Source organism: Poeciliopsis prolifica, unplaced genomic scaffold (assembly GCF_027474105.1).
Source record: "Poeciliopsis prolifica strain line A6 unplaced genomic scaffold, Auburn_PproV2 SCAFFOLD001, whole genome shotgun sequence".
Lineage (NCBI taxonomy): Eukaryota > Metazoa > Chordata > Actinopteri > Cyprinodontiformes > Poeciliidae > Poeciliopsis > Poeciliopsis prolifica.
The window spans coordinates 16,404,618-16,428,009 of record NW_026562376.1 but is presented as its reverse complement, the minus strand read 5'-3'; the positions used below and the strand labels follow the sequence as shown (position 1 = coordinate 16,428,009).

At 39.8% G+C, this 23,392-nt stretch overlaps 3 protein-coding genes across 4 annotated transcripts; 1 reads left to right on the top strand and 2 right to left on the bottom strand.

Annotated features, from left to right (window-relative positions):
- Positions 1 to 529: 529 nt before the first annotated feature.
- On the bottom strand, positions 530 to 9,131 carry znf319b (zinc finger protein 319b). 2 transcript variants are annotated; one of them, XM_055032121.1, is made up of 3 exons: positions 8,803 to 9,131; positions 6,444 to 6,570; positions 530 to 6,370 (listed from the first exon to the last, which is right to left on the bottom strand). In XM_055032121.1, exons 2-3 carry the CDS (start codon positions 6,446 to 6,448, stop codon positions 4,531 to 4,533), a joined length of 1,845 nt encoding a protein of 614 aa, XP_054888096.1. In that variant the 5' UTR covers positions 6,449 to 6,570; positions 8,803 to 9,131; the 3' UTR covers positions 530 to 4,530. The 2 variants fall into 2 exon arrangements, with proteins under 2 accessions (XP_054888096.1, XP_054888105.1); XM_055032130.1 differs by having other exon boundaries at positions 6,444 to 6,505.
- Positions 9,132 to 10,537: 1,406 nt separating this feature from the next.
- usb1 (U6 snRNA biogenesis 1) lies at positions 10,538 to 14,001 on the top strand. Its single transcript, XM_055032207.1, has 7 exons — positions 10,538 to 10,816; positions 11,113 to 11,255; positions 11,343 to 11,526; positions 11,989 to 12,042; positions 12,716 to 12,821; positions 13,105 to 13,185; positions 13,712 to 14,001. Exons 1-7 carry the CDS (start codon positions 10,665 to 10,667, stop codon positions 13,820 to 13,822), a joined length of 831 nt encoding a protein of 276 aa, XP_054888182.1. The 5' UTR covers positions 10,538 to 10,664; the 3' UTR covers positions 13,823 to 14,001.
- A 472-nt stretch (positions 14,002 to 14,473) lies between these two features.
- Positions 14,474 to 23,052, bottom strand: pla2g15 (phospholipase A2, group XV). The gene is made up of 7 exons (XM_055032182.1): positions 22,748 to 23,052; positions 19,208 to 19,364; positions 18,170 to 18,288; positions 17,165 to 17,263; positions 16,844 to 17,068; positions 16,319 to 16,431; positions 14,474 to 16,076 (listed from the first exon to the last, which is right to left on the bottom strand). Exons 1-7 carry the CDS (start codon positions 22,896 to 22,898, stop codon positions 15,675 to 15,677), a joined length of 1,266 nt encoding a protein of 421 aa, XP_054888157.1. The 5' UTR covers positions 22,899 to 23,052; the 3' UTR covers positions 14,474 to 15,674.
- Positions 23,053 to 23,392: the final 340 nt, after the last annotated feature.

The following is a 23,392-nucleotide window of genomic DNA, read 5'->3' as shown; positions in this document are numbered from 1 at the left end:
AGTCAGGTTTTTATTTCAAGTATTGCAAAAACCCATAAAACCGGATACATTTGTACATGATATATTTAACCGTGATGTATAAATTAATTTAAAAAATCATTATGATGTACCTTATTATTAACAGTTAAGTAATGCATACATTAAATAAATACATATATTTACATCCAGTCTTACCAATATAATAACAGTATGTAATAATTAAATTAATTAATTCAACTCTTGGAACTTAAAATAGATATAGAGCTTTTAGAATGAATGACATTTATTGACAAATAGTGTTATATTAACTAAATCGTAGAAAAATAAACAAGTAAAAATGGTTGTAATTAAGTTATAAAATGATTATGATTAAGATTAACGACATATACTGATATTTGAGAGCAACATGACAAAATTAGTTGTTTAATTAGGAAATGTTTTTTAAACTCTGAATTCCCTTGAATTAGTAATGACTATGAATACAAATCCAAAAACTGAAACCTCCAGGAAAGTTACAACTTCTATAGCCACCTAAATTAATCTTCTTCAGATAACATCACCGCTCAGAATTATAAATGAAAAAAAGTTTTATTTGTTAGTGCTCTGTGTAAATGGATGCTACAAACATACAGATGATCTCAGAATGAACTGTACTAAGCCACAAAGGTTTTTCTTTTCCAAGTTTTCTCTTCAACGTCGTTCACATAAACCACAGAACAATTCAAAAATAAAAACGCTATAAAACAGGAAGGGAAAGTGCTGTGAAGAGAGGAAGAACAACAACAAAAAAAGCAAACACAAAGCCTGACGGCAAGCATGCAGAGAGGAGGAAAACATCAGGGTTTGACTGGATTAGGGGTTTAGTGGTACTAAAGTGGGCATGACTGGGTTGACTGGTGATGGTATTTTTTTTTCTTTCCCAGTAAAACCAGCAATAACTGAGGTTGGTATTATGCCTACAAAGAAGATTCCCACCCCCCTTCGATAACTATGGAGTAGATTTCCTTTTCTACCAAGAACATATGAAGGATAAAAAAAATTTCTGACAATTTGCAAGAATCCTCTAATACTCCAAAACAAATTAATAGACAGTGGCAACTGGAGTTCTTTGGCTTTGAACGGACGAATTATGTTTCTGGATATAAAAAGCTTTCAAATGCACACTTTTAAATTTTAAACCAACCCCAAGACCCTGGTGTTCCACTCCCACAAAACACATATTATACCAATTTAATAAAAGATCTAGATACCAAATAAACTAGCACAAACCATAAAAACACAGTCAAACTTGTCCTCAAAATCTGCAAAAATGATAAAGTAACAAAAGAAGGATTTATGGTGAGCTTCTTTTTACACTGAATGATTAAGAGACGAGGCATAAAGCAAATATATTAAGGCTGAATTGAAATGGACTCAACAATTCCTCATTTTGTAGAAAAGTCTTCAAAACACGTATTTAATACTGCACTCAAACCGCATAGGAGAGGAAAGGTGGACACATAAAGAAGAAAACGAAGGCAGTCACAGTCGACACGTAAACAAAGTGGCTTCTTGAGAGACACAACAATCTCGTGGCAATTTCAGATGATGATGATTCAGGTACAAACCCGCCCTGACAGACACAACTTAACAGGAAACAACAGAATAAACTCCAGAGTCTTTTAGCACAGAGGTGCAGAACAGTCCTAGAGGAGCAGCTCGGCCTGGACAAACTTTAACAAAAAAACAAAGGCGGAGAGACGGTCAAATCAGTTCTTATCGCTCTGAAATCCCCCGTTTAAAATGCAGTTTTTACATTCACACAATCAGACTCTCACAAAGGTTTCTCTTCTAGAGTCCCAGTAACACACTGGCACCATAAAACTACACAGACCAGAAAAACATCGATCACAAAAAAAAAGAAGAAAAAAAAAAGGAGAGAATTTGTCAAAACATTTCACATAGTAAAAAATCTTCAGAAAAACAACTTCAGATATTTCAGATCATTTTGGCTCATATGTACACACAGAGAGAGTATGATGAGAACAATGAATCGAAATATGTTAACAATTCTATATATGTCTAAACTGGCAGGTTTCATTAGATTGAATCATTTGGACTTTAACTGGTGGTTAAATTCGGTTCTGTAGAAAGTCTGAACCCTACATGGCACAGCATTATATACTAGTAATACTAGCAGCACCTGAAATAAAACATGGGGAGCACATGCCCTCTGCTATACGAATGTGACAATAGGTTCACAATGGTACTATAGAGATAAACAAAGTTAGATGTGAAGCTCCAGTCACAATAAAAAGAACGTACACTCTCTGATTTCACATGTCAGGATGTAGCCCAGTTCTAAAGTGATTCAGATCTGAATTCTGCCATACAAAACAGATTCCACACAGTCATTATTTATAAAAGATGAAGCGAAAATGGAAAAGTAAGGAAATAAGTTAACACGATGCCAAAATGCAAGCTGCCCATAAACTTCTTATTACAGCATCATTTGTAGTCCACCGTTCTTCAGTGAAACAGACTATGTAAAAGAAAGAAACAGCAGTTTCCATAAGATAGTGTTCAAACAGTATTTACCTCAGCATCGGGTTGTGCAGTGCTGAGCTGCATCTCAGACTCTACAAGCCTCATTTAGCAAATTAAAGTTCCTGGCAGCATATTTAGCAAAGACTGAAGTGTGATTTTTTTTTTTTTTTTTTAAAGGGTTGAAGAATAGTTTTTCTCTCCGTAAAAGTAATTGTGGGATAACGAGATTTACAATGTTGCATTTGAATGAGCTACAAGACCTTTGGAACAATGGAGAGTAATTTGCACAGACAAGACTAACGTAGAGAGGCTGAGCTATAATTCACGGTACTGTGTTTGCAGAAATCCAAGGATAGTGTGTCAGCGTTAAGTACAACAACAGTTCGAGCGACTGATATAGTGACACAAAAAAAGCTTTGACGTTATTACTGCCAAGAGCGATTGCACCGTGATGTGCACTTAGTTTTTCTACTTTATCTTTGTTTAATTAACGACAACAGCTCAGTCGTGTGTCAGCCTGTAAAAAGTGTGGAACCTCATAAAGACCGGCTCACCATCATTATGTCTTGATATGTCAAACTCTAGACAGGAGGGTGTACTCTCTTTTCATCATAACTGGTCATTCTCATCTAAAAGTATTAAACATGAGAGAAGAGTGGGAAGAAAAACAAAGCAAAAAAAAAAAGGAAATGAAATCGAAAAACAGTAAATGATTTAAGAGGATCGAATGGATCCACTCGTATTACTAAAACGGATGTTTTAGTAGCAAACAGCAAGTACGTTTGAAGATTTGCAGTGGTAGCATTTTTGCTGTAGATGCTCCATGTTGTTTTGAAGCGCCAACGCTTTGAGGTCCCCTCAGATTCACGCGAGCAAAATGGGAAAACAGTTTAAAATTGAATGTCTATTCAACATAGCTGGGGGTTAATAAGTAAAATCAAATATTTTAAGAGTAATCATGAACCAGAAGAGGCCTGACGGCGGCGCTAGTGGTCGAGTACATCTCTGTTTTAACCTCCATAATGCTATGACTGAGCATGGGTTGGACAAATAAAATACCAAGGTAAAGAAGAAAAGAGAAGAGTCCAGTTGAACAGTCTTCTTTTAACTCAAGAAGATTCCTAAAAGAATGAATTAAACTGGAAATGTTTTCTGATAGAAAATGCCAGGCCGTACTTCATGAAAATAAAGGAGACGTTACACATTTTTCTGCAGTGCGTCTAAATAAATAGGAGAGTTTTTAAATTGCCCAAGACATGACTTGTTGGTTTTAAATCACCTTTAACTTTTTAAATAACAAGTCTTTGAAATTAAGTTTCATTTAGCCTTGTATTTTAGCTTACTTACATGATTTATATGTGATAAATAATCTATGATTCAATGGAATACAAAAGACTTATTTTAATTACAGATCCACCAATCAAGCTTTTCTGGCCTGATACTGATATTTGGGCTTTAACTATTGATTCCAGTTTTCCTCTCAAACCACTATATCACATGAAAGAGAAAATAAAATATGTTAACAGTTGTTTGATAGTTTTGAATCAGACAGAAAAGGAAGAGATTCCAAGACCATGCCAGTTTTTGCATCTAATATTGCATACAAGTAGTCCTTTGCGATTGTGATGTTCCACAGATTGATTTTGTAAGTGAGAGTGGGATTTCATATACAGTATTGTCCATCTCTAAATTAGTATTGAATGATGAGACCATGGGCTGATCCTAATCACTGTTTGACTAATTGATGCATCTCTAGTTTAAGTGCAATTTTTGTCCAATGTTCTTTATATCTTTTGTTTTCAAATGTTAGAGAAATAACTAAAAAAAAAGACATTTGGAGAGTTTTTATCTTGACTGTTCAACTAGACCCAGAGTTTCTAATTTACTGTGATCTAAGAAATCTGAAAACGGTATGCAGCCCAGGACTGCCCCGAACGAGAGAGATGTTTGGATTCATAAACAGCCTCTGGGTGGAGTGTTGATGGTTCTGTCCATTCAGGGAATTTTTTTTTAAAAAGTCATGGCTCACATACACTGTGGCACATTGTAACCGTCTCCGTCGGACGTGTGCTGCACAGTGTGATCCTGCAAAGAGCCCAAGTCACTGAAGCGCTCTCCACACCATACACACTTGAATTGGCCCTCCCGGGAGTGCGTGCTCTGGTGTTTGATCAAGTGCTCGCGCTGTTTGAAACCCTTGCTGCAGTGGTCGCATTTGAAGGGTTTCTCTCCCGTGTGCACACGCCGGTGGCGGTTCAGGTCCGACGAGTACTTGAAGCGCTTCTCGCAGTCAGAGCACTTCAGGGGCTTCTCCCTGGATGGGTCGCAGCGATGCTGGACGAACTCCGAGGAGGACAGGAAGCGCCGGTCGCAGAGCGAGCACTTCAGCGGCTTCTCCTGGCAGTGGGAGTTCTGGTGGCGCTGCAAGGTGGAGCTCTTTTTGTATCCCTTCCCGCAGACGTCGCATTTGTACGGCTTGTCCGGCGAGGAGTTGGATGACTCCCCACACTTATGTCTGAGTAGCTCTCCTGACTGGCTGAATTCCTTCTGGCAGGAGGCGCACTTGAACAGGTTGTCCATGCCGTGAACATGCTGGTGATAGAGAAGGTGCGAGGGTTGCATGAAGCCTTTGTCACACAAACTGCATCTGAAAGGTCGGTCCGAGGGGTCTTTGTGCATCCGTCTGTGGCGCACGAGCGCGTAATGCTGTTTGAAGCTCATCTGGCACTCGTCGCAGTGAAAGGGCCGCTCCTCGGAGTGCGTGCGCTCGTGCTGCCGCAGGTCCGACGGCCGTTTAAACCCTTTTCCGCATGTGGCGCAACGAAACGGTCGGGAACCCTGCGGGTGGCAGGGGTGATGAAGCAGTTCCGACGACTCTTTGAAGTGCAGCTCACACAAGTTGCACTTGAACAAGTGCTCGCCCGAGTGAACGTACATGTGGCGGACGAGGTGCGAGCGGTGCTTGAAGCTCTTTTCGCACACAGCACACTTGAACGGTCTCTCGTTGCTGTGCGTCCGCTGATGGTGCTGCAGGTGCGAGGACTGGCTGAAAGCCTTGTCGCACGTGTCGCATTTGAAGGGTTTCTCCCCTGTGTGCACCCTCTCGTGTCGCGTGAGTTCTGAGAGGTGCTTGAAGCCCTTCTGGCAGACGGAGCACTTGTACGGACGGTCCCGAGCCGAGGGGAAAGGCAAGATGGACGAACTGCTGCCCGCTGACGCCCCGTCGCTGCTGGACGGCTGGGAGCTGCTCGAGGACGTTGGTGTCGTGTTCCCTGAGGAGCCCGGCCGATACGTCTTCTCGCATATGGAACACTTCATGGGGTTGCTGCTATTGTGCGACGTGTGGTGCTGAGCCAACGAGGTGAGAAGAGAGAAGCCCATCTTACATACTCCACACACAAACGGCTTCTGCTCCACCTGAACGCACTGGTGTTCCAGTAAGTCTGTGGCCTGATGGAAGATCTTTAGACACTGAGTGCACTGGAATGACCTGTCCTGACTCACCATGCACTGGTGTTCAAGTGGGTTAGCCAGGTGGGAGATGTCATGTCCACACGTCCCACACTTGTGTCCTGACTCTGTTCCCACCTGCAGAGAGCTTTGCTGGGCTTGAGAAGGATGTTGCCCCTGCTGTCCACCTGTATGTTGTTGCGTTCCCGCATGCTGCTGTCCACCTCCATGCTGCTGCTGCAACGATGAGGCGTCCGACTGCAGCACGATCCCATACACCGCACAGCTCAAAGCGTTTTCAGCTCCTGCTGGGATGGCGTGGACAACCGGAGGCGGAGCGACGGCGTGCTGCTGCCAGGCCTCTGTCATGCGGGCTCGCGAGTACGGATTCAGTTTGGCAGATGGAGTGGCCCAGCTAAAGAGGGAAAGAGAGTCATTTTGAGTAATTGACCGCAGGCTTCCGAATGTGTGAAGGGGGAAAAACTCACTCCATCTCTTAGCTCTGCGAAGGAGCCGTGACCGAGGCTTTGAAGGCTTAAACTGGAACTCACTGAAGAAAAGCAGATGTTGGAGAAGATGGGGGGAAACAACTTTCACTTTATCCTTGAGTTACATCTGGAAGAAAACACCAACTGTCAGAAACACCATATGAAGAAACAGAGTACTCATGGTACATTATCAGGAAACTCCACTCTAATGAAAAAGATTGCTCAGTTGTTTTTGAAATCCCTTTTCAGCTTTAGCCTGAAATCTCTAAAACTTTAGCTCAACCTGATCTTTTAGAGGTCTTTAGTAAAGTTGCGATCTTTGCTTTACAGCAGCTGAGGCAGGCTGTGCAGTGCACACTGACTTCTGATGAAACACTACATTATTATTTCTACTGATAGAACTCTAATTGGTAGGCATGTTGTAAGGGTATATACATAGGGGGCACGTCTAATGTGGTCCAGACAACACGGCTGCCTTAAACAGATGGGCGGAAAATGGAGGCAACTGATTATTTAAAAAGCTGCAATATCAATATGATGTTTTAAAAGAATTGCGTACCTTTTCTGTTTACTTTGTTAATAAACAACATATGTATAAATTTTTACATTGATGCACATCAACACTGCTGATTTTGACATAACAGAAGAACATCAAAACAATCTAATCTTTAGTTTTCAAACTAATCTATAATCTTTATGCTACCTCTCTATAAGCAGACTTGATATAATGAACTTGTAGGGACTATTAGTGCTACCAAATATTGTAGCATTGGTTGTTTAGTTAAAAGAAAATATTCTAGTATGCGATTGTTTTCTTTACTCAAATGTAACGTTAGACACATAAATTCATCAATTAAATTTCGTACCTTTTCCATAAAAGGCATTAAACCTGTCTGGCTCTGTAGTAGACCTGAATATGCAACAATTTTTGGGATATTCTGAACATAAATACCCCTCACAGAAATTAATTGTTCTGTGATGGGTATTTAATTAAGATTTTTTTAAATCCATTATTCCAGAAAATTGTGAAACACAGCTGAATGCTTTGGCACCACAGTAACATTTTTATTGGTACTCTGTGGTGTTTTCACTTCTAGGCTACTAATACTGTTACAATTCTTTATTTTTGGTTGTACTAGACAAATAGGGGACAGTAATCTCTGAGCATCTATCCCCCCACATTTCCTTTCACTCTTGATCAGTCATTATTGTTCCCGTCTTGGGTTTCTTCTTTCTCTTGACAGCTATGATTTGGCAAAACCATCTGCATCAGTCTCACATCCTGTCCAAAAACACCTCCAGTCAAGGCAGATGATATCACCTGCTCAGCCTTCTTCTGATGCAAGTTTCTTGTAATTAAAAGACAGTTGTCTCTTTCCACCATTTCCCCATGCCTGTTCTTGAATGGCCTGAATCTGATTGTTTCTAAACAGCATTTTTACTGGACTGATTTGAACTAAAAACGCGATTGAGTCTTATGTTTAGTAATTAAATACATTGAGAAGACCAATGGTGTGACATGGTGTTAATAAACAATATGAAATGCATTAAATTTAATAATCCATCCATCCACTTTCTAACACCCTTGTCCCCAATGGGGTCTGGAGGGGTACTAAATCTCATAATAATAAATTAAATTTCCACCAGTTCTGTAATTTCCTGCACGGGATGTGTTATTAAATTCAATACAAATTGGTGCAAAAAAAAAAAAAAGATTTGTACCACAAACGCAAGTGTTTTGTGGGATGCGCCTGATTTATTAGGAGCAAAAACAGTAAACAAATGAATTCAATGCAGCTGGAATGGAATGATTTTACAGGGGTGAATGTTTTCTTTGAAAATCAACTCGTCCATGTGTGTTTACTATGCGTCGAACAAATCCAAATGTTCGACGATTCGCAATAAAAAAATTTTTTTTAAATGAACGGAGTCTGCGCATCGAAACGTTTTTTTTTTTTAAGTCTCCAGGCAAAGATCGGGGTAACCAGGGAGAGATAGCCTGCTAGCCTAGCCACCTGCTAACAGAGCCACAGAGGAAGCATTAGCGAGGTGTTGTGCTGGAAAACGCTTCCCGGCTATAAAAGGCTCTCTCGCAGATTGGAGCGTCACGTTTAAGTACTGTAGATTCAAATTCCTTGCCTAGTGCTGTGTAGGCAGAGACAAACGCTAAATTATCACTCAAACTATTGTTTCAAGCGCTGCTCCTTTCATCTGTGTGCTTGTACGATGTAGCTTCTCGTTTTGGCACGAGAGCTAGTTCGTGCACAACACCGGGTTAGCCCCGGGAACACAACGACCGCCAAGCGACAGCAACGGTGACACGTTCCCAACGGCGGGGAAATAAAACACATTTACTTACCTGGAGCTTTCTGCCAATCCTAAGGGAAACTCGTGGTTCAATATGACGAAGGTTAGCTGCTCCCCCAACAACAAATTCACAACAAATTAACATCCGCAGACGGAGCTCTGACGCTCGCCTTGTTGAAGCGCTGGGGCTCCCGGAGCCGGGGGCCGAAAATGTAGCGTCATTAAACTGTCCCGTGTCAACCCTTAACTGCTCCGTTTCGAATCATTTGTCGGGCTCATGATGCATCCTCTCGACTGGCGAGAAGATGGTGATTTTGCTATTAATTGGAGGCTAGCTGAGGGCTAGCTGCGGAGCCCCTGGCCGCGCACGGGAACATGAACACACAAGAGTTAATTGGCATGAACACACACAGACAGACACACAGTGGGCATGGTGTGTGTGATGGCTTTCAATTCAGCTCGGTTCACGTTTATTGTCGTATGTACCCGAGTCAATGTCCCACTGGCGTGGTGTGCATCTTCCTGTAAATCGACAATTAATATGATAAATTAATTAACAATCAAAAACCAATTTGGTGCAATTAGCCAATAAGCATATTTTTAAAATTGAAGCGAAAAACAATGCTATACAATAGCATTGTTTTTCATAGTCTCATAGTTTGAGACTATGAAAACATAGAATAGAATAGAATAGAAATGTCTTTTATTGTACCACAGTGCAATAAAGGTAGGTGAAAGGTAAATATAATAAATGTTGAAACGAAGGTGAAAAGTAAAAAAAAAAAAAGACATCAAATAATCATCACACCTGTCTGAATGATTACCATCCTCTTCCTCACTAAGCAATCAATCTCAGCCAATGTGGACACATATCAATAATGAAGATGATACAACAACAGTGTGTTCTGAAGTTTACTTGTATGAGGACGTTGTTCTTGTGATCCCCAGATAACTAATGAGAAATCTCCAACAGGATTACCTGATCCATTGCTACCTGAATCCAGAAATGGGTTATAAACATTAAACATCTGGTCTATGCCAGGTCTATGTCTGCTCTCAAGTCACATGGATGTAATCTCAATTTATTTTTTTAAATATTCATTATTTATGTTCATATAATGCCAGTGGTCTATTTAAATACTGTTGAGGATTCTGATAAATGGTTTATTGGCAGATTTGAGGAGAATTATATTTTACAAACTGAATCTAATCTACTTTATAATCCATAAAGCAGCAACTGTCCGCATTACTTCACCTTTAAAAAGTTTTCAAATCAAATTAAAATTCAAAAAATACTTCATTGGTCCTAAAGGGGAATTAATAACATAAAATTTAGTGTATTATGTTGTAATTTAGCAAATAGAATTATTTAATGTCTTGCTCTTATTTTATGCCACCAGAAATATGAAAGTGAAAATGAACCACTAACATTAAATCTGATTACACATATGAACTGAAGTTCTCATGTTGTCGTTGTGTAAAGTCTCAAGAAAAAAAATCTATGTTAAATAATGTCAGGGTTCAAAACAGGGTTTGAACCTGGAAATTGATGCCAAATTTAAAAAAAAAAATCTTCCAATCTGTCATCTTTCATCCACTTGTCCTTCTTCTCGGGTTAAACTGGGAACAAATTTATCTCCCAGTTTGAGATCATCTTTAATATTCACATTTTAAAATATATTTTAGAGTTGTTAAGTAACCCAAGAAACTCACTAATTAGTTGAGCTGAAGCAGAACGCTTTAGAGGCGGACTCTTTGTTTCGGTCGGACACGAATTAAGGTAACAAGCAGTTGTTTACATCGGAAATAGCGGAGGCTGTTCGGTAACTTGATCGATTTTGTGGCTTTGAAACTTCGACTGGAACCAGCATCTGGTCTATATCAGGTATCTAACTTATGCCCTGATGGTTCGGGATGTTGGTTGGTTACAGCAGCAGCTCTGAGGAGGACGGTGAACCCGGAAGTGAAGCGAGGAGTCGAAAGAGCCGAAGATCAACGGAGGAAGATGAGAGACACATTCCAGCCAAGAAGAAAGCCAGAATTGAGGCGCTGGATCCGAAAACGAGGTCTGTGCATTGTGCAAAGTTCTGTCTGTCTGTCTGAATTATTACTTTTAAATGCAAATGAAAGCAATCTGTGTAGTAGCTGGACAAAATTAAATATTTGAAATCTTAGAAATTCTATAGATTTGACAGCTACAAAAGCTATAACCACTCTTTGGTGGGACATCCACAGTTTCAAGAGCAAATACTTGCTGAATGGGAATAAAATCTTAATTTGCAAATTCTTCAGTCTGATTATTTCAGGGGAAATTAAACATGCATATGTTTTATTTTTGCATGCACATGTGCACATCCTGCAGACTCCCTCTGCCCGGTTGCCTCCTGAGCATGTTCCCTGAGGACGAGGATGAAGCACCGACTGAGGACAGCTCCCTTCATGGTGGACGCATCCGCTCCTTCAAGCACGAGAGAGGAAATTGGGCCACTTATGTTTATCTGCCTTGTAAGAAACAAACAGAACAGTGTGTTTCTTGTACACCCTTCTCTAATCCTAGTTCTTAACGACGTGGCTCATTTTTTTGTGTGTCAGACCCGCCTGAGGAGGAATTTGAGGAGCTTTTAGAGGAGCTTCTGTCAGCCTTGGGGGCTCATGGTCTGATACTGACGCAGCAGGAGGAGTTCCACCTGAGTCTGTCTCAGACGGTGGTGCTCAGGCACCACTGGATCCAGCCATTTACACAAAGCCTCCAGTCGGGCCTTTCTCAATGCAGAAGGTTTGTTGATTGCTCCTTGATTCGCAGGCAAACAAACTGGATTCGAATTTTAGATTTTTAGCTACGCGCCTCAGAAGAAAAATCTAAACTTGTTGGCGAGAAGTCACACAATACCAGAAAAAGTTCAAAGCATATGTGAAAAACGTAACAAAAGATATGCACTTCTGTGTAGAATTTATCTTCCGAGAACTCCCGGAGTTTGTTTTTTTTAACAAATAACTAATACGTTACTATTAGACTGTGTGCAGTGGAACCTGAGCAATGGTAGACATCCCAAAAGTCGGAGTTTCAGATAACTTGTTTAATAAATTAAAATTATTAATTGATAAAAGAAAGAATCTTTTGTGAAATAAGCATTTTTGTGTGTGTGTGAAAGCTTTTATTACTTTCACAATGTGACAATACCAGGTCTCCAAACAATAGTTTTCCTCAACTCTCATAAAAGCTTTTTCCTGTTGGCAGGTTTGCATGTTCAGCAGCAACGCTGAAGGTCTACTGCAACGCTGAGAGGACAAGGTAATGTCTTTAAAGCATTTACCTCAACATTTTCTTTAATTTAACTTGAAATATTAAAATTTAAATCAAAGGTTTGTTAAAAAATGTTACTTAATTTATGAATAGTCAGATAAGCCATGTTGCCACTCTCCCATTCAACAAAGAGTCACTTTTCTTTCCTTTCCTGGAAATTTATGGCATTTAGGTTTGGTAAATCTTCTATTATCCGAGTTCAAGAAAAAAATTGGGACAATGAAACTAAAAGGTGATGATCATCCAAGCAATGCATTAAATCACTACAATATAACTGTATGTCCCATATTTGTGAGCGAGAACCAGGCTGTGAGAAGCAAAAAGTTTTATGAGAGTGCAATGAAATGACCTCAATAAATATCCATATAAATATATACATGTTCATATGAAAGTCAAATATACTGAAGGACATTAAAGCCTGTATTAATTGATATTATGGTACATTGGGTAGTGTATTGCAACAGAACGTATTTGACTGGTCATTCGCTGAATCTATCCTCTCTGTGGCCCATAGTTAAGTTGTGACTTAACAAGTAAATTTTTATTTTCCGAGGATAGATTTTATCCTCAGGCATATTTAATTTGATCTAAGCTTACTGATAGCTTAATAATTACCACTGTTTCCCCTTCCCCATGTCTTTAAACGCTTTAAATACATTAGGACCTTCTTGGGGATTGAAGTGTCCACCGGTCGTGCTCAGTTGTTGGATCTGGTCCAAGTTGTCGACAAAACAATGACAGAGTTTCAATTGGACACTTTTTATAAGGTCAGTTAAATGTCACTTAAACACTTTTTTATTTTGATATTTACTTGGGAAATCGGCAAAAATAGCGGCTTATGTGAAACTGGGTTCGGATGTCTTTTAGGGTGTCACAATAACTGTTTTCATGTTGATTTGTAAATGAAATGAAAATCCAGAAGCAAATGCTGAAACAGACCAAAGAAGGAAATCACAACGTAGAAAAAAAATAAAACTAGATAATTGTTTAGAAACCAGAAATGTCCACCTTTTTAAGTTTCTCACCAGGTTTCTCTCTGCTTTGTCGTAGGAACCATCTTTCCACGTGAGTCTGGCCTGGTGTGTGGGAGACCAGACGGAGAAGATGAAGGGACTCTTACAGGAGCTGCAGGTGCTCAGATGTTGTTAGTTTGTAAAATTTAGCTTTTATTGTGTCACAAGATGATACTTATTGATGCCAGTGTTAATTACACAGAGGGAACAGAGAACATATTTGCATTTTGGATGAAGTTGTTGGACCACTTTTGTCCTTTTTATTGCAGCAGCATAATCTCACACTAAAAACTCTTTAACTTAATCCAATTGTTTGAAAAATAGACTTTTTGTCATTATAATTATTATTTTTTTGATCAAAATAATTTATTGCTAGTACCTAATAATTTCCATCCATCCTTTCGTTTTCTAACACACTTGTCCGTAGTGGGGTCAGGATGGGTGCTTGTCTCCAGCTCAGGTTCCGTTTTCAGTTTTAGTTGTTAAACAACAAAACAAAAACAACATATTTTTTTCCCAATTACATTCTACTTTATGTTGACCTGCACATCAAATGTCAGTGGAGAACACCAACGTTTTTGGATGGTTTGAGGTCAAATGTGGTCTTATTTCATTTTTTCCTCCCTTTCCCTTCCTTGTTACAGATTCTGGTAGATAATCGTGAAGAAGGGCCGTTTCTGTTGAGATTGGACTGTGTCGAAGTTCGCTGCAGGACAGGAAACAAGACTTTTCGTTTCTCACTAAAGCCCTCATGAGTGAGTAGTTTGTCGGCTGGCATCGAGTCTGCGAGAGTCACAGCTGCAAAAAAAAAACAAACAGATGTTACAGACGACAACTTATAACCTGACTGGTAAAACATTGTCATCCAGTCTAGATCAACAGGGCTTTTTTTTGTACCAAAGAAAAACTAAATAAAACTGCCACTTGTTTTGTACATATTTTTGTTGGTGACTTGTTCTTCACAAAACCAATTTTCATTGTGTGGACCGGAAGCTGTTATGTGAAGACAGCGTCTCTGAGAGGAAGCTGGGCTTTTACCGAGCTCCGAAACCTCAGTGAGTGACCGGGTGATATTTACAAGATAAATAGGGTAATTTGCTTAGAAGACTTATGAGAATGAGGAAGCATTTTTTTTCTGTTTCATTGCTCCATTAAAACTTGCAAATGCAAAATGTAAGGGGTGTAAATTCAGAAGAGAAAAAACATGTAAATCCTGAAAGTTGTGCAGCAATTTAAATTTCACACAATTAATACCTATTTCCTGACATATGACATGGCATTACGCAGCTCTATGCAGTACCAAAATACACACATATAAATACACAAAGAAGAATAAAGATTGACAAATACTGAATAAGAGAAATGTGTTTTATGATGCTCTACAAATAAAACTGAGTCATGAGTGGTTCACTTGAAATATTTTACTCTACAGAAGGCAGCTCGTTTTTGATACACATTTATAATCACTTACAGCAGAAGTGAAACTTCATAGTAATAGTTTGGTCAGTGAGGGCTTCATGGCACAGTACAATCACGTAGGTCCAGAGTTTTCTCTCCACATCTGCACAGCAGGATTTGGGTTTCTCTAAAAGCTTTGAACATTTAACAACTTAAACAATGAGGAAAAGTGTAAAACATCGAGGAGATCCATGTCAGTCAGGAAGAGTCTCTTCCTTCCAGCTTCCTGCAATTACAGCCCTTTAAGGCACCTGATTGAAACCAAGCCCAAACAAAAAGATTCAAACAGGAAAAAGAACCAAGTAGATTAGCCCCTCCTCTTTTTGGGTGATCTTTTCCCTGCATTAGTCAACTTTCAGAATATTTTCTTACACACCAAGATGTAGATCATAAAATCATTCTTTAAAAAAGTCTCACTGCAAAAACACAAAGTCTTACCAATTATTTTGATCTAGTTGCTCATGTGTCTTAATACACTTGAATTAAGACAAAGGTAACTTACAAGTAACTTTTCAGCAAGTGCTCATTTGAAGTAAAAAAAAAAGTGCTAGTCCCATTGGCAGATAGTCACTTATAACATGAGAAAAATGTCTTATTGTAAGTGAAATAACCTGTCAGTAGAACAGTACTTTTTTATTAATATTATTTACTTGAAATAAGCTTCTGTATCTTGATGAAAAGTTACTTATCAGTTAGTTTTGTCTTATTTCAAGTGTATCAAGATATTTTGCACTAGAAACTAGACCAAAAACACTTGGTGAGATCTTTTGTTTTTGCAGTGCACAACAGTTTAACAGAGGGCAAAACATAATCAACAGGTTTCACAAGTTAAATGAAAATAAGACACAAAAATGCAAAATCATAACAAAAAAAAAATAACAGGGTGATTATAATCTGTGCTTCAAATTTTCTGTTACAAAGAGCTTCAGAAATCTCTCACAGCATTAATAAACCATCCCCAATTTTTGACACACATTATTTTATTCTGTAACAAGTTGTTGAATAAAATCTAAACTTTCGATAGAAAAGTATTAAGTCTTAACAACAACAAAAACATTTCTACATCTGTGGATTTCAGGGTTCCTCCTGTAAAATCGAACACTTTGAGTTGAGACATTTGTTGGCATGAACGTCAGGCTTTTGGCAGCATCACAGGGAGAAAAGCACACGCTTGATGTACTCCACGGTGGTGAAGTTCGTCAGCATGTTTACGTGCTCGTTGCCCCGCAACTCTTTGAGCGTGACGGGCTGCTTCTGCTGCCCCGCCCACCGCTTGCACTGCACGGCGCTCCGCAGGTTGACCGTCCCGTCCCCGTCGCCGTAAGTCACGTTGGGCTCCACGTTTGGGAACTCGTCAGAATACTGGAAGGCCTCGGGCGTGGGGACGCCGATGCCGTACAGACAGTGGACGGCGACGCCGGGGGCGGTCAGGTCAGACACCAGCGGCTCCGTGTCCTTACGCATCAGCCAGCCTTCTGCGAAACCGATGTCCGAGAAGAATCTCTCGTAGTCCTGCACCGTGTAGTTGTTGGTGGGAGTTTGGACAAGAACCTGGATGTGGAACAAAAAAAAAAAAAGTGTTTAAATAAGACAGCAGAATGGGATTAATCCAAGAACTTTGACCAGTTCTGATCCCTTTTATGTTGGTAACATTTCTTTCAGAAGGACATAATTTTGGCCAATGTGGTAATAAGCAGGTGAAAAGTCAACAGAGGAAAACCTGAACAAAAGATGGAGGAGAGGAGACCAAATGCTGGCAATTAAAATAATATTCAGAGTAACTGATTACAGACCTGATCTTTGGGCCAGGTGTGGGCATACGGAAGGAGCCAGGTGGTGGAGACGGCGGTCCGTTGCTGTGAGCGAATATTCAGTGGGTTGATCACAGCGATGTGGTTATTGTCGCCTAAATTTTGGGGAACAAAGAAAACGAGGTACAGAGAACTGAAAGTCAGGTTATTATCATCATTTCTGAACCAGAGTTTCACTGTCTGGCTTCCTGAGAAGCGCAAGATGTTTCTTCTTGAACTTATTTTACAGTTTCACGCAGCCTTTGACGGATAGAACCACAACAAAGTTTCTCTGAAATAGAAGAGAAATCCCATCTCCCATTCCACAGACCTGTTTACATTTTGAACAGTAGACAAAAAAAAAAAAAAGAATAACTATATACACTCTCCGTTCAAAAAATGAGCAATTAAAAAAAACATTAAAAAAAAAAAAACCTTAGCGAGCCTTTTCAGAGCATCGGTATTGTTTATGCTTTAAAGCAACATATCTTGGTTTCTGACGTTAGTTTAGTTTTGAAATACTCTTACCGGATGCGAGCACACGGAGCGTTTTGACCACGCCGGCCCACGGTGGGCCCAGACAGATGAAACCCTGGATGTATTTGTCTTTCCAGGCCTGCGGCTGCTGGTTGAGGAAGAACAGCGTGTACATGTTCCCCATGCTGTGGGCGATGAGCACCACGGGGCGTCCCGCCTTCTCCGCCATCTCCTCGATCATCTTCCTGAGATCCTGGAAATATACTCTGTTTTCATCTAGAAAAAAAAAAAAAACAACAACAAAGCAATAGAAGTGAGGCTCTGTCCACCGGCTGAGTTGTGACATTTTGTTGTTTTCGCGTCGGTGCCTACTCGGAGCTTTCCTCCAGTCGTACGGCGCTCCTCTCACGTCGTCATCTCTGGTGTAGCCCCACTCCACCATCGCCTGCACAATACTGAAGAAATACATGCCTGGAATATACAAACATGAGGTATGTTAGATAAATACACCAGATGGTTGCAGTACACAGTTAAAAATAAATAAATAAAGATTTAGCAATGTTGAGCATAAAGGCAGCTTATTGTGTTCATCAGAGAGAATCTGTGACGGTTGGTTTTTGCAGAGATCATTTAAATCATTTGACTTTGATGGCAAATATCTCAAGTTCTCAACTAGATTTAGGCTTGAACTTGGACTACGTCAGCACGAGCATGACTTAATCTAAACAACTCCACTGTAGCTCTGGTTGTATGTTTACCCAGCCTCTAATCTTTTTTATGGTTTTGGTTTTCACGGTATCTAGCATCCCACAGCATGATGCTACCACAATAAATGTGCATAGTTGCAGAAAATGTGTTGAAGCGCAGTGTTTGTTTTCCGCAAAAGTTCAACATTTTGCAGGAAAAGCAGAAAGGTTTAATTTTATTGTCATCTGATCAGAGCGTCTTCTTCCACACGCTGGCTGCGTCTCTGTCATGGTCTGTTGCAAACTGCAAACAGGACTTCTTGAGGCTTTCTGTCAACGATGGCGATGCAGACAGTTTGTGAGCTTTTCTCTCAGTTTCCCGTTTTCTGAAGCGCTGGCATATGGCCGCTCATCCTGAGGCCAGATCTGATTCCTTTCTGTTAAAATGACTTATTCTACAATCAATGCTTGATCGGAATGAGGGGTTGCACCAAATTGAGGATTTCAAACATTTTTACAGTTTTTTTAATCTACTAATGAGATGATTAATAATTTATGTAGCTATAACGTGTTTGGTACGTGTTTTGGGATGTGGAAATGTCTCAGAGAAGAAGCTGTTTGAGTTTTGTTGAGGTCCAAGGCTCTCAGGCTGGTGCAGCTCAGAGGTCTCTCCCAGGCGTCTTTCACTCACCCACGCTGCCCTTGCTGGGGTCCAGATACTCCATGGAATACGTCTTTCCGAACCCCGGGACTCGAATCTCCACGCCTGGTGGAGCGTCGGAGGTGTGTGTGATATTGTTGTAGATCAGCCTGCAGAAGCATACACACGCAGATTGGGATCAGTTCTGCATCCGTGTGGCCCACCGAGTTTTAGCAGTTCTACTTGAGCAGAAACGGTTCCTGTTTTCAGTCCCAGAGTTCACCACATTATTTATGATGTGGGAATGGAACTTCTCCATCTCTGGTTTGTGTCCACCAAGCAGATGTGAGAGCGAATGTTTGGGTTTTAACCAACAGCTGCAACATTTGATGACCATCCAACTCAAAGGAACAGATTGCAATGTTAGGACTGTTTGCTGTGGAATTAAAAGTATTTTCACGTAACATTTTTAATATTCTTAATATTGTTTTTCTCTCACACGTACATCTGAATCACTTTCAACATGATTAAAATGCATCTCCCTTCCTCAGGAGTAACTTTCACACCAAAGAGCAGCAGTACAAGCTGCTTAGCTGTGGTGCAAATTTGATTTTCCAACCAGCCAATTAGCAGCCAAGCTCAAGATCTTGATGCTATTAAAGAGTTAATGACAGCCAAGGTCCAAAGAAAAACTTTTCAAGTGAAGAACAGAGTGAAAGACCTTAAGACTGTCTGCTTAAAAATAAAAGTCTAAAGTAATAAGTGTTGGTTTGAAGCAGGGATTTTACAATCCGATGGTGGAATCACCTCTTCAACATCCCCTGACTTTGGAAAGGCCTGCTAAGAAACCATTGATTTGATCCAAGTGTGTGTGGAGAAGCTGCTGAGGACTGGAGTTAGAGACTCTTTGCACAGTATTATGTAAAGCCTGAATAAAGAAGCAATAAACTTTTTCTGTCTGAAGAAAACAATTGACCTTTTCACTTTTTACCGCTGGGAAACACTGCAGTCAGCTATGAGAAATGAGGCCTATCATTTTTTTTAAAAACACCGTTCAAACCTTAATTAGGCCCTGAAAGAGTCGCCCACCTGATGTTGTCTATCCAGCAGTCGATGACGTAGGGCATCAGCTGCTCCAGGTTGAGCCACAGAGTGAAGAAGTCTTTCGTCGTCTTGGAGCAGATGTAGTGGACCACGGTGGGTTTATTCAGCTTCGCCTCCAGCTGGTTCCCCAGGTCCCCTGGGACTGCAACAAGCAACATGGAGAGTCACCTCACAAACTGACCAGGGAGTCTGCTCAGAATGTTTTAAACCACAAGAAATGCATCCAACCGCTTAGAGGACCAAGAGAACTTGTCGGGGGTTTTATCTGACAAAACATAAAAATAATAATAAAAAAATAAATAAATCAGGACTTAATAGAGTTTATAAGAAATTTGTGCAAAAATGGTTAAAGTTAAAAACATGTTTGTATTTGAAAACATTATGAAAGCAGCACGCAGCTGCAAACTGAAAATACACACACACATGCTGCGGAGTGGAAATCCCTGCCTGCCTGGTTTTATTGAAAAAGAAACATGAAGAGGAGCAAGAAAGCTGCAGTATCCAGGTTTTGACACAGCAACGCTGTCTTGTTTTCCAAGCAGGACCAACCGCATTCAGCAAGCATTTTAATACCAAGGCTCCAATGGTAAAGAAATCTGTCCGGACATGTTATTCAGTTTGGGTGTCAAACGCGAATGCAGCTCAGGTGATGATGAGCTGAAATCATGAACCGTTTCACTATCTACATACAGTTGCTGATCTCTTCAGTTTATAAAAATTCTCAATACTTCTAATGTTTTCCTTTCACTTAATTTTACCTCATTGTTAAAAAAAAAATAAACAGACTCTAACCTTGACTAATAAGGAATGTTAGCAATTTAACGTGTAATTGTGCCCCCTCTATTCAAACACTAAGAAACAGAAAGAGTGAACTCAAGAAGAGTATTTTTTTTGCCATACATATGATCATCATTCAGCCTTTTGTCATCCTGAAAAGTTTACGCAACACAAAGTCAAACAGTAAAATCCCTGCTTCAGGGCGTCTGATTGTATACATCGATCTTAGTCGAAGGCTGCAGCAGCATTTCTCCACCAGCTGCTGTGCAATCAGAGCAAGCGGCAGGACACTCTGCATAATCTAATCCGTGAAAACAGACACCGCATCGATCCGAGTTGTGAAAACAATTCTTGATTTCACAGAGTTGCCCCGAGTGAAGGGCGCCGATTCTCCGAACAATGGCTTTGGAAGGAATCCGTCCTGAGTTACTCAATTCTGGGAGTTTATCAGGCTGTTATTTCTCTTTTCCACAGGTTTAATCGAACGACACGCTGGTATTCAGAACAGCTCCACAGCCTTATCCAGCTATAGTGCTCAGACAGAGCCTGGTTTGAACAGAGATAAACCTCTCCAAACTCAACTGTCCGACCACAGAAAGAGCCCCAGAGAATTAGACAAATGTTTTAAACTGAATCATAAAGAAGAGTTACTGAGCACTATACGGAGTGGAAAACTCCCAAGAGATGTAATAAGGTAATCAGTAAAGCTGAATGGCTGCTGTGCCCAGGAGTCACATTCTGGCTGAGTGGAGTCATATGACCAGAAGACTTCTGGACTCTGCAGGCCTCACACACGATAAACAGGTCCTGAGTCATTCCTCACGTTTCCAACTTGTTTTCCAGTGGAGGGATAATGTAAAGCAGAGAGACGAGTGAATAAGCTACTGGTAAATAAACTGAAGAAGAGGCAAAATGTCATTTTTGCCATTTTGGTCAAAATGTAATTTCTTTCTGCATTTCCTCAACAACAACTGATTTAGATGGTTTAGCTACTAAAATGGGAAAAACTGTTTAAAATGTTTGAAAGAGAATTAACAATATGGTTTTTGTGAAAGAGCTATGCAGTGTAAAACTTTTGTGCAAAATATGAAAAAATAAACAGCCACATCTAAAGAACCTCGTGTGAAACAAAATATTCCTTCACCCGACCAAGTAGGCTGGGGTGAAGGGATAAAGGACCTCGAAATACAATTAAAGTAATTATTTTTGTGATTTTATAAATTAAGGGAAGATTTTAGTAATCAAAAACTGTCTTCTTTGGGTGCTTTGCAATTAATTTTTGACTGGATAATTATAATAATATATAATAATAACATTAATTTATAATAAGGGAAACAGTTTCACTGTAGTTGACAAAAGAAAAAAGTTTCTGGAGGTGTTTTGGGTTTGATTTTACAGGCGCTTCTACACAGCTATTTACCACCACATTTTAAATCTGTGGTGCATTCAAGTAAAATCGTGAAAAAGGACATCCATATTAAAATTAACTACAAAAGACCCCCACACCCACCCCTAAATATCAAGATTTTATTTAATTGTTTAAATATATATATATAGATTTCAGGTGATTTTACATGTGTACATTGACCTGATAAAATGACATCATCTAACCAAAACTTGTTCTGTATTGGCCACTTTAAAAATGCTCAAATTTGATCAAATCATGTCTGAAAATAATCTAATCACTTATACACCAAAGTATAAAATTACAAATGGCTAATTTTTATTTCCTCTTCTCTTGTGTCATTTTCTAGGTGCAGAACCCACATGACTGGACAGTAATTATAATTTGAAACAATAATTGTTTAGCTGAAGCTTATGGTTAAAATTTAGTTCTGAAGTTTAGTTTTAATTAACTGGAATTTTTGTGTGCGTGTGTGTGGTTTTTTTTTAATCAAATAGTCTGAATTCAAAACCATATATATTCCCAAAATTATCTGCTTTGATATCCAAAAACCATAGAGCATATGTCCCGAAAACAATTTATATCTTAATTTTAGCTCTAACTACAATGTCCAGAAAAGAATGCTTACAGGCATAATGCCCTCTGTTGCTGATGTTGACTTCAATTTACCATCATTTATTTTCAACACAACAAGGCAGAATATTTTATGACAGTAACACAAGATTTGTTTTTATAATAGTTATTTTTGTGATTTTGGTTCACACCTTTTTCAATGTAAATTATTAAGAGACAGTAATCAAAGAATTAACGACCTACACATTTTAACCCAGTATTTTTAAAATGACGTTTAAAGCTTTCTGAGGTGAAATCATTTTTTTTTACAAACAACTCTTCAGCAGGTTTAGCCAATATAAAATGGTTAAACAAACAAACAAATACAAAAAAAAAAGTTTGTTATTTGGGAAATGTTGCAAAAGAGTTTGACATTCGATGACAAGTCTTTGGAGTTAACAAGCGCCCGAAGTTACCGAGTGTACTTGAACACACCATGAGGCTGTAGCCGTAAAACGCCGTGTAAACGCGCAACGCGACGCCGAACTGAGCTCGACCCAACAACACCGGTCACAGTCCCAACTAGCCTCACCAGAGGTAAAACAGAAACGCTCCAATTTATGCTAAAAACCTTAAATCCAGCCCCTCCGTTCTCAACGCGGAAAACTACAGACGTGAACTTTCTTGAATAGTTTCCTCGTCGCTCGTACGCCCTGTACGTTTGGTTTTAACTCCCAGGTGACAATTAACACCTGAATATGACGTAAGACACAAAAATATATTCGCCTTACTGAGGACGACGGGGGGTCTCTGGCTCTGACATGACTTGTCCTGGAAGCATTTTTCCGTGGGTTTTCCTCTGCCCGCTTCCAAACACAACAACAACAGCAGCAGCAGCGACAAGCCAACGCGGAGGGCTGTTAACCGGTGCCAGCCCGCCATGGTTCCCGATGTGGCATAGCCGGTGGGTCACCGTCGGCTCCTCTGTGCAGGCAGGCTGTTTCTGCCGCCGGCTGTTTCTGTTGTCCGGTTAAATCCCTTCGATCATCTGATCAAAACCACTTCGGACGCCGATGACGAGTCAACAACTGCGGATCACGAGGTGCAGCAGACTTGAGTAATCGAGCGCAGACGTGATGCGGACGCGATGAGCGATTAATCGATACAAGCCTTTGTTTTTTTTGTTTGTTTGTCAGTGCACAGGATTCCCTGGAATGTGATTTTACGATTTTCCAGAAAGAAAAAGGAGACAGTATGCACATTTTCAGACTTTTTCATTTCTCTTATCTACAACACAAGATCATTTGTAAGGCTTTTTGCAAAACTTATTTTCATTTTAGCTTTTTCTTATTGGCCTACAATCAAATACATTTTGTAAATATTTTTCTCCCAGGATTCTTTTCAATTTTTTATTTTTATTTTTATTTTTTTTTTTA

Coding starts and splice junctions, on each gene's coding strand:
- usb1 (XM_055032207.1), top strand. CDS start 10,665: ATGTTGGTTGGTTACAGCAGCAGCTCTGAGGAGGACGGTGAACCCGGA. Junction 11,256..11,342: donor CACTTATGTTTATCTGCCTT/GTAAGAAACAAA, acceptor TTTGTGTGTCAG/ACCCGCCTGAGGAGGAATTT. Junction 12,043..12,715: donor TGCAACGCTGAGAGGACAAG/GTAATGTCTTTA, acceptor TAAATACATTAG/GACCTTCTTGGGGATTGAAG.
- pla2g15 (XM_055032182.1), bottom strand. CDS start 22,898: ATGGCGGGCTGGCACCGGTTAACAGCCCTCCGCGTTGGCTTGTCGCTG. Junction 19,365..22,747: donor GAGACCCCCCGTCGTCCTCA/GTAAGGCGAATA, acceptor TGCTTGTTGCAG/TCCCAGGGGACCTGGGGAAC. Junction 17,069..17,164: donor CGACTGGAGGAAAGCTCCGA/GTAGGCACCGAC, acceptor TTTTTTTTCTAG/ATGAAAACAGAGTATATTTC.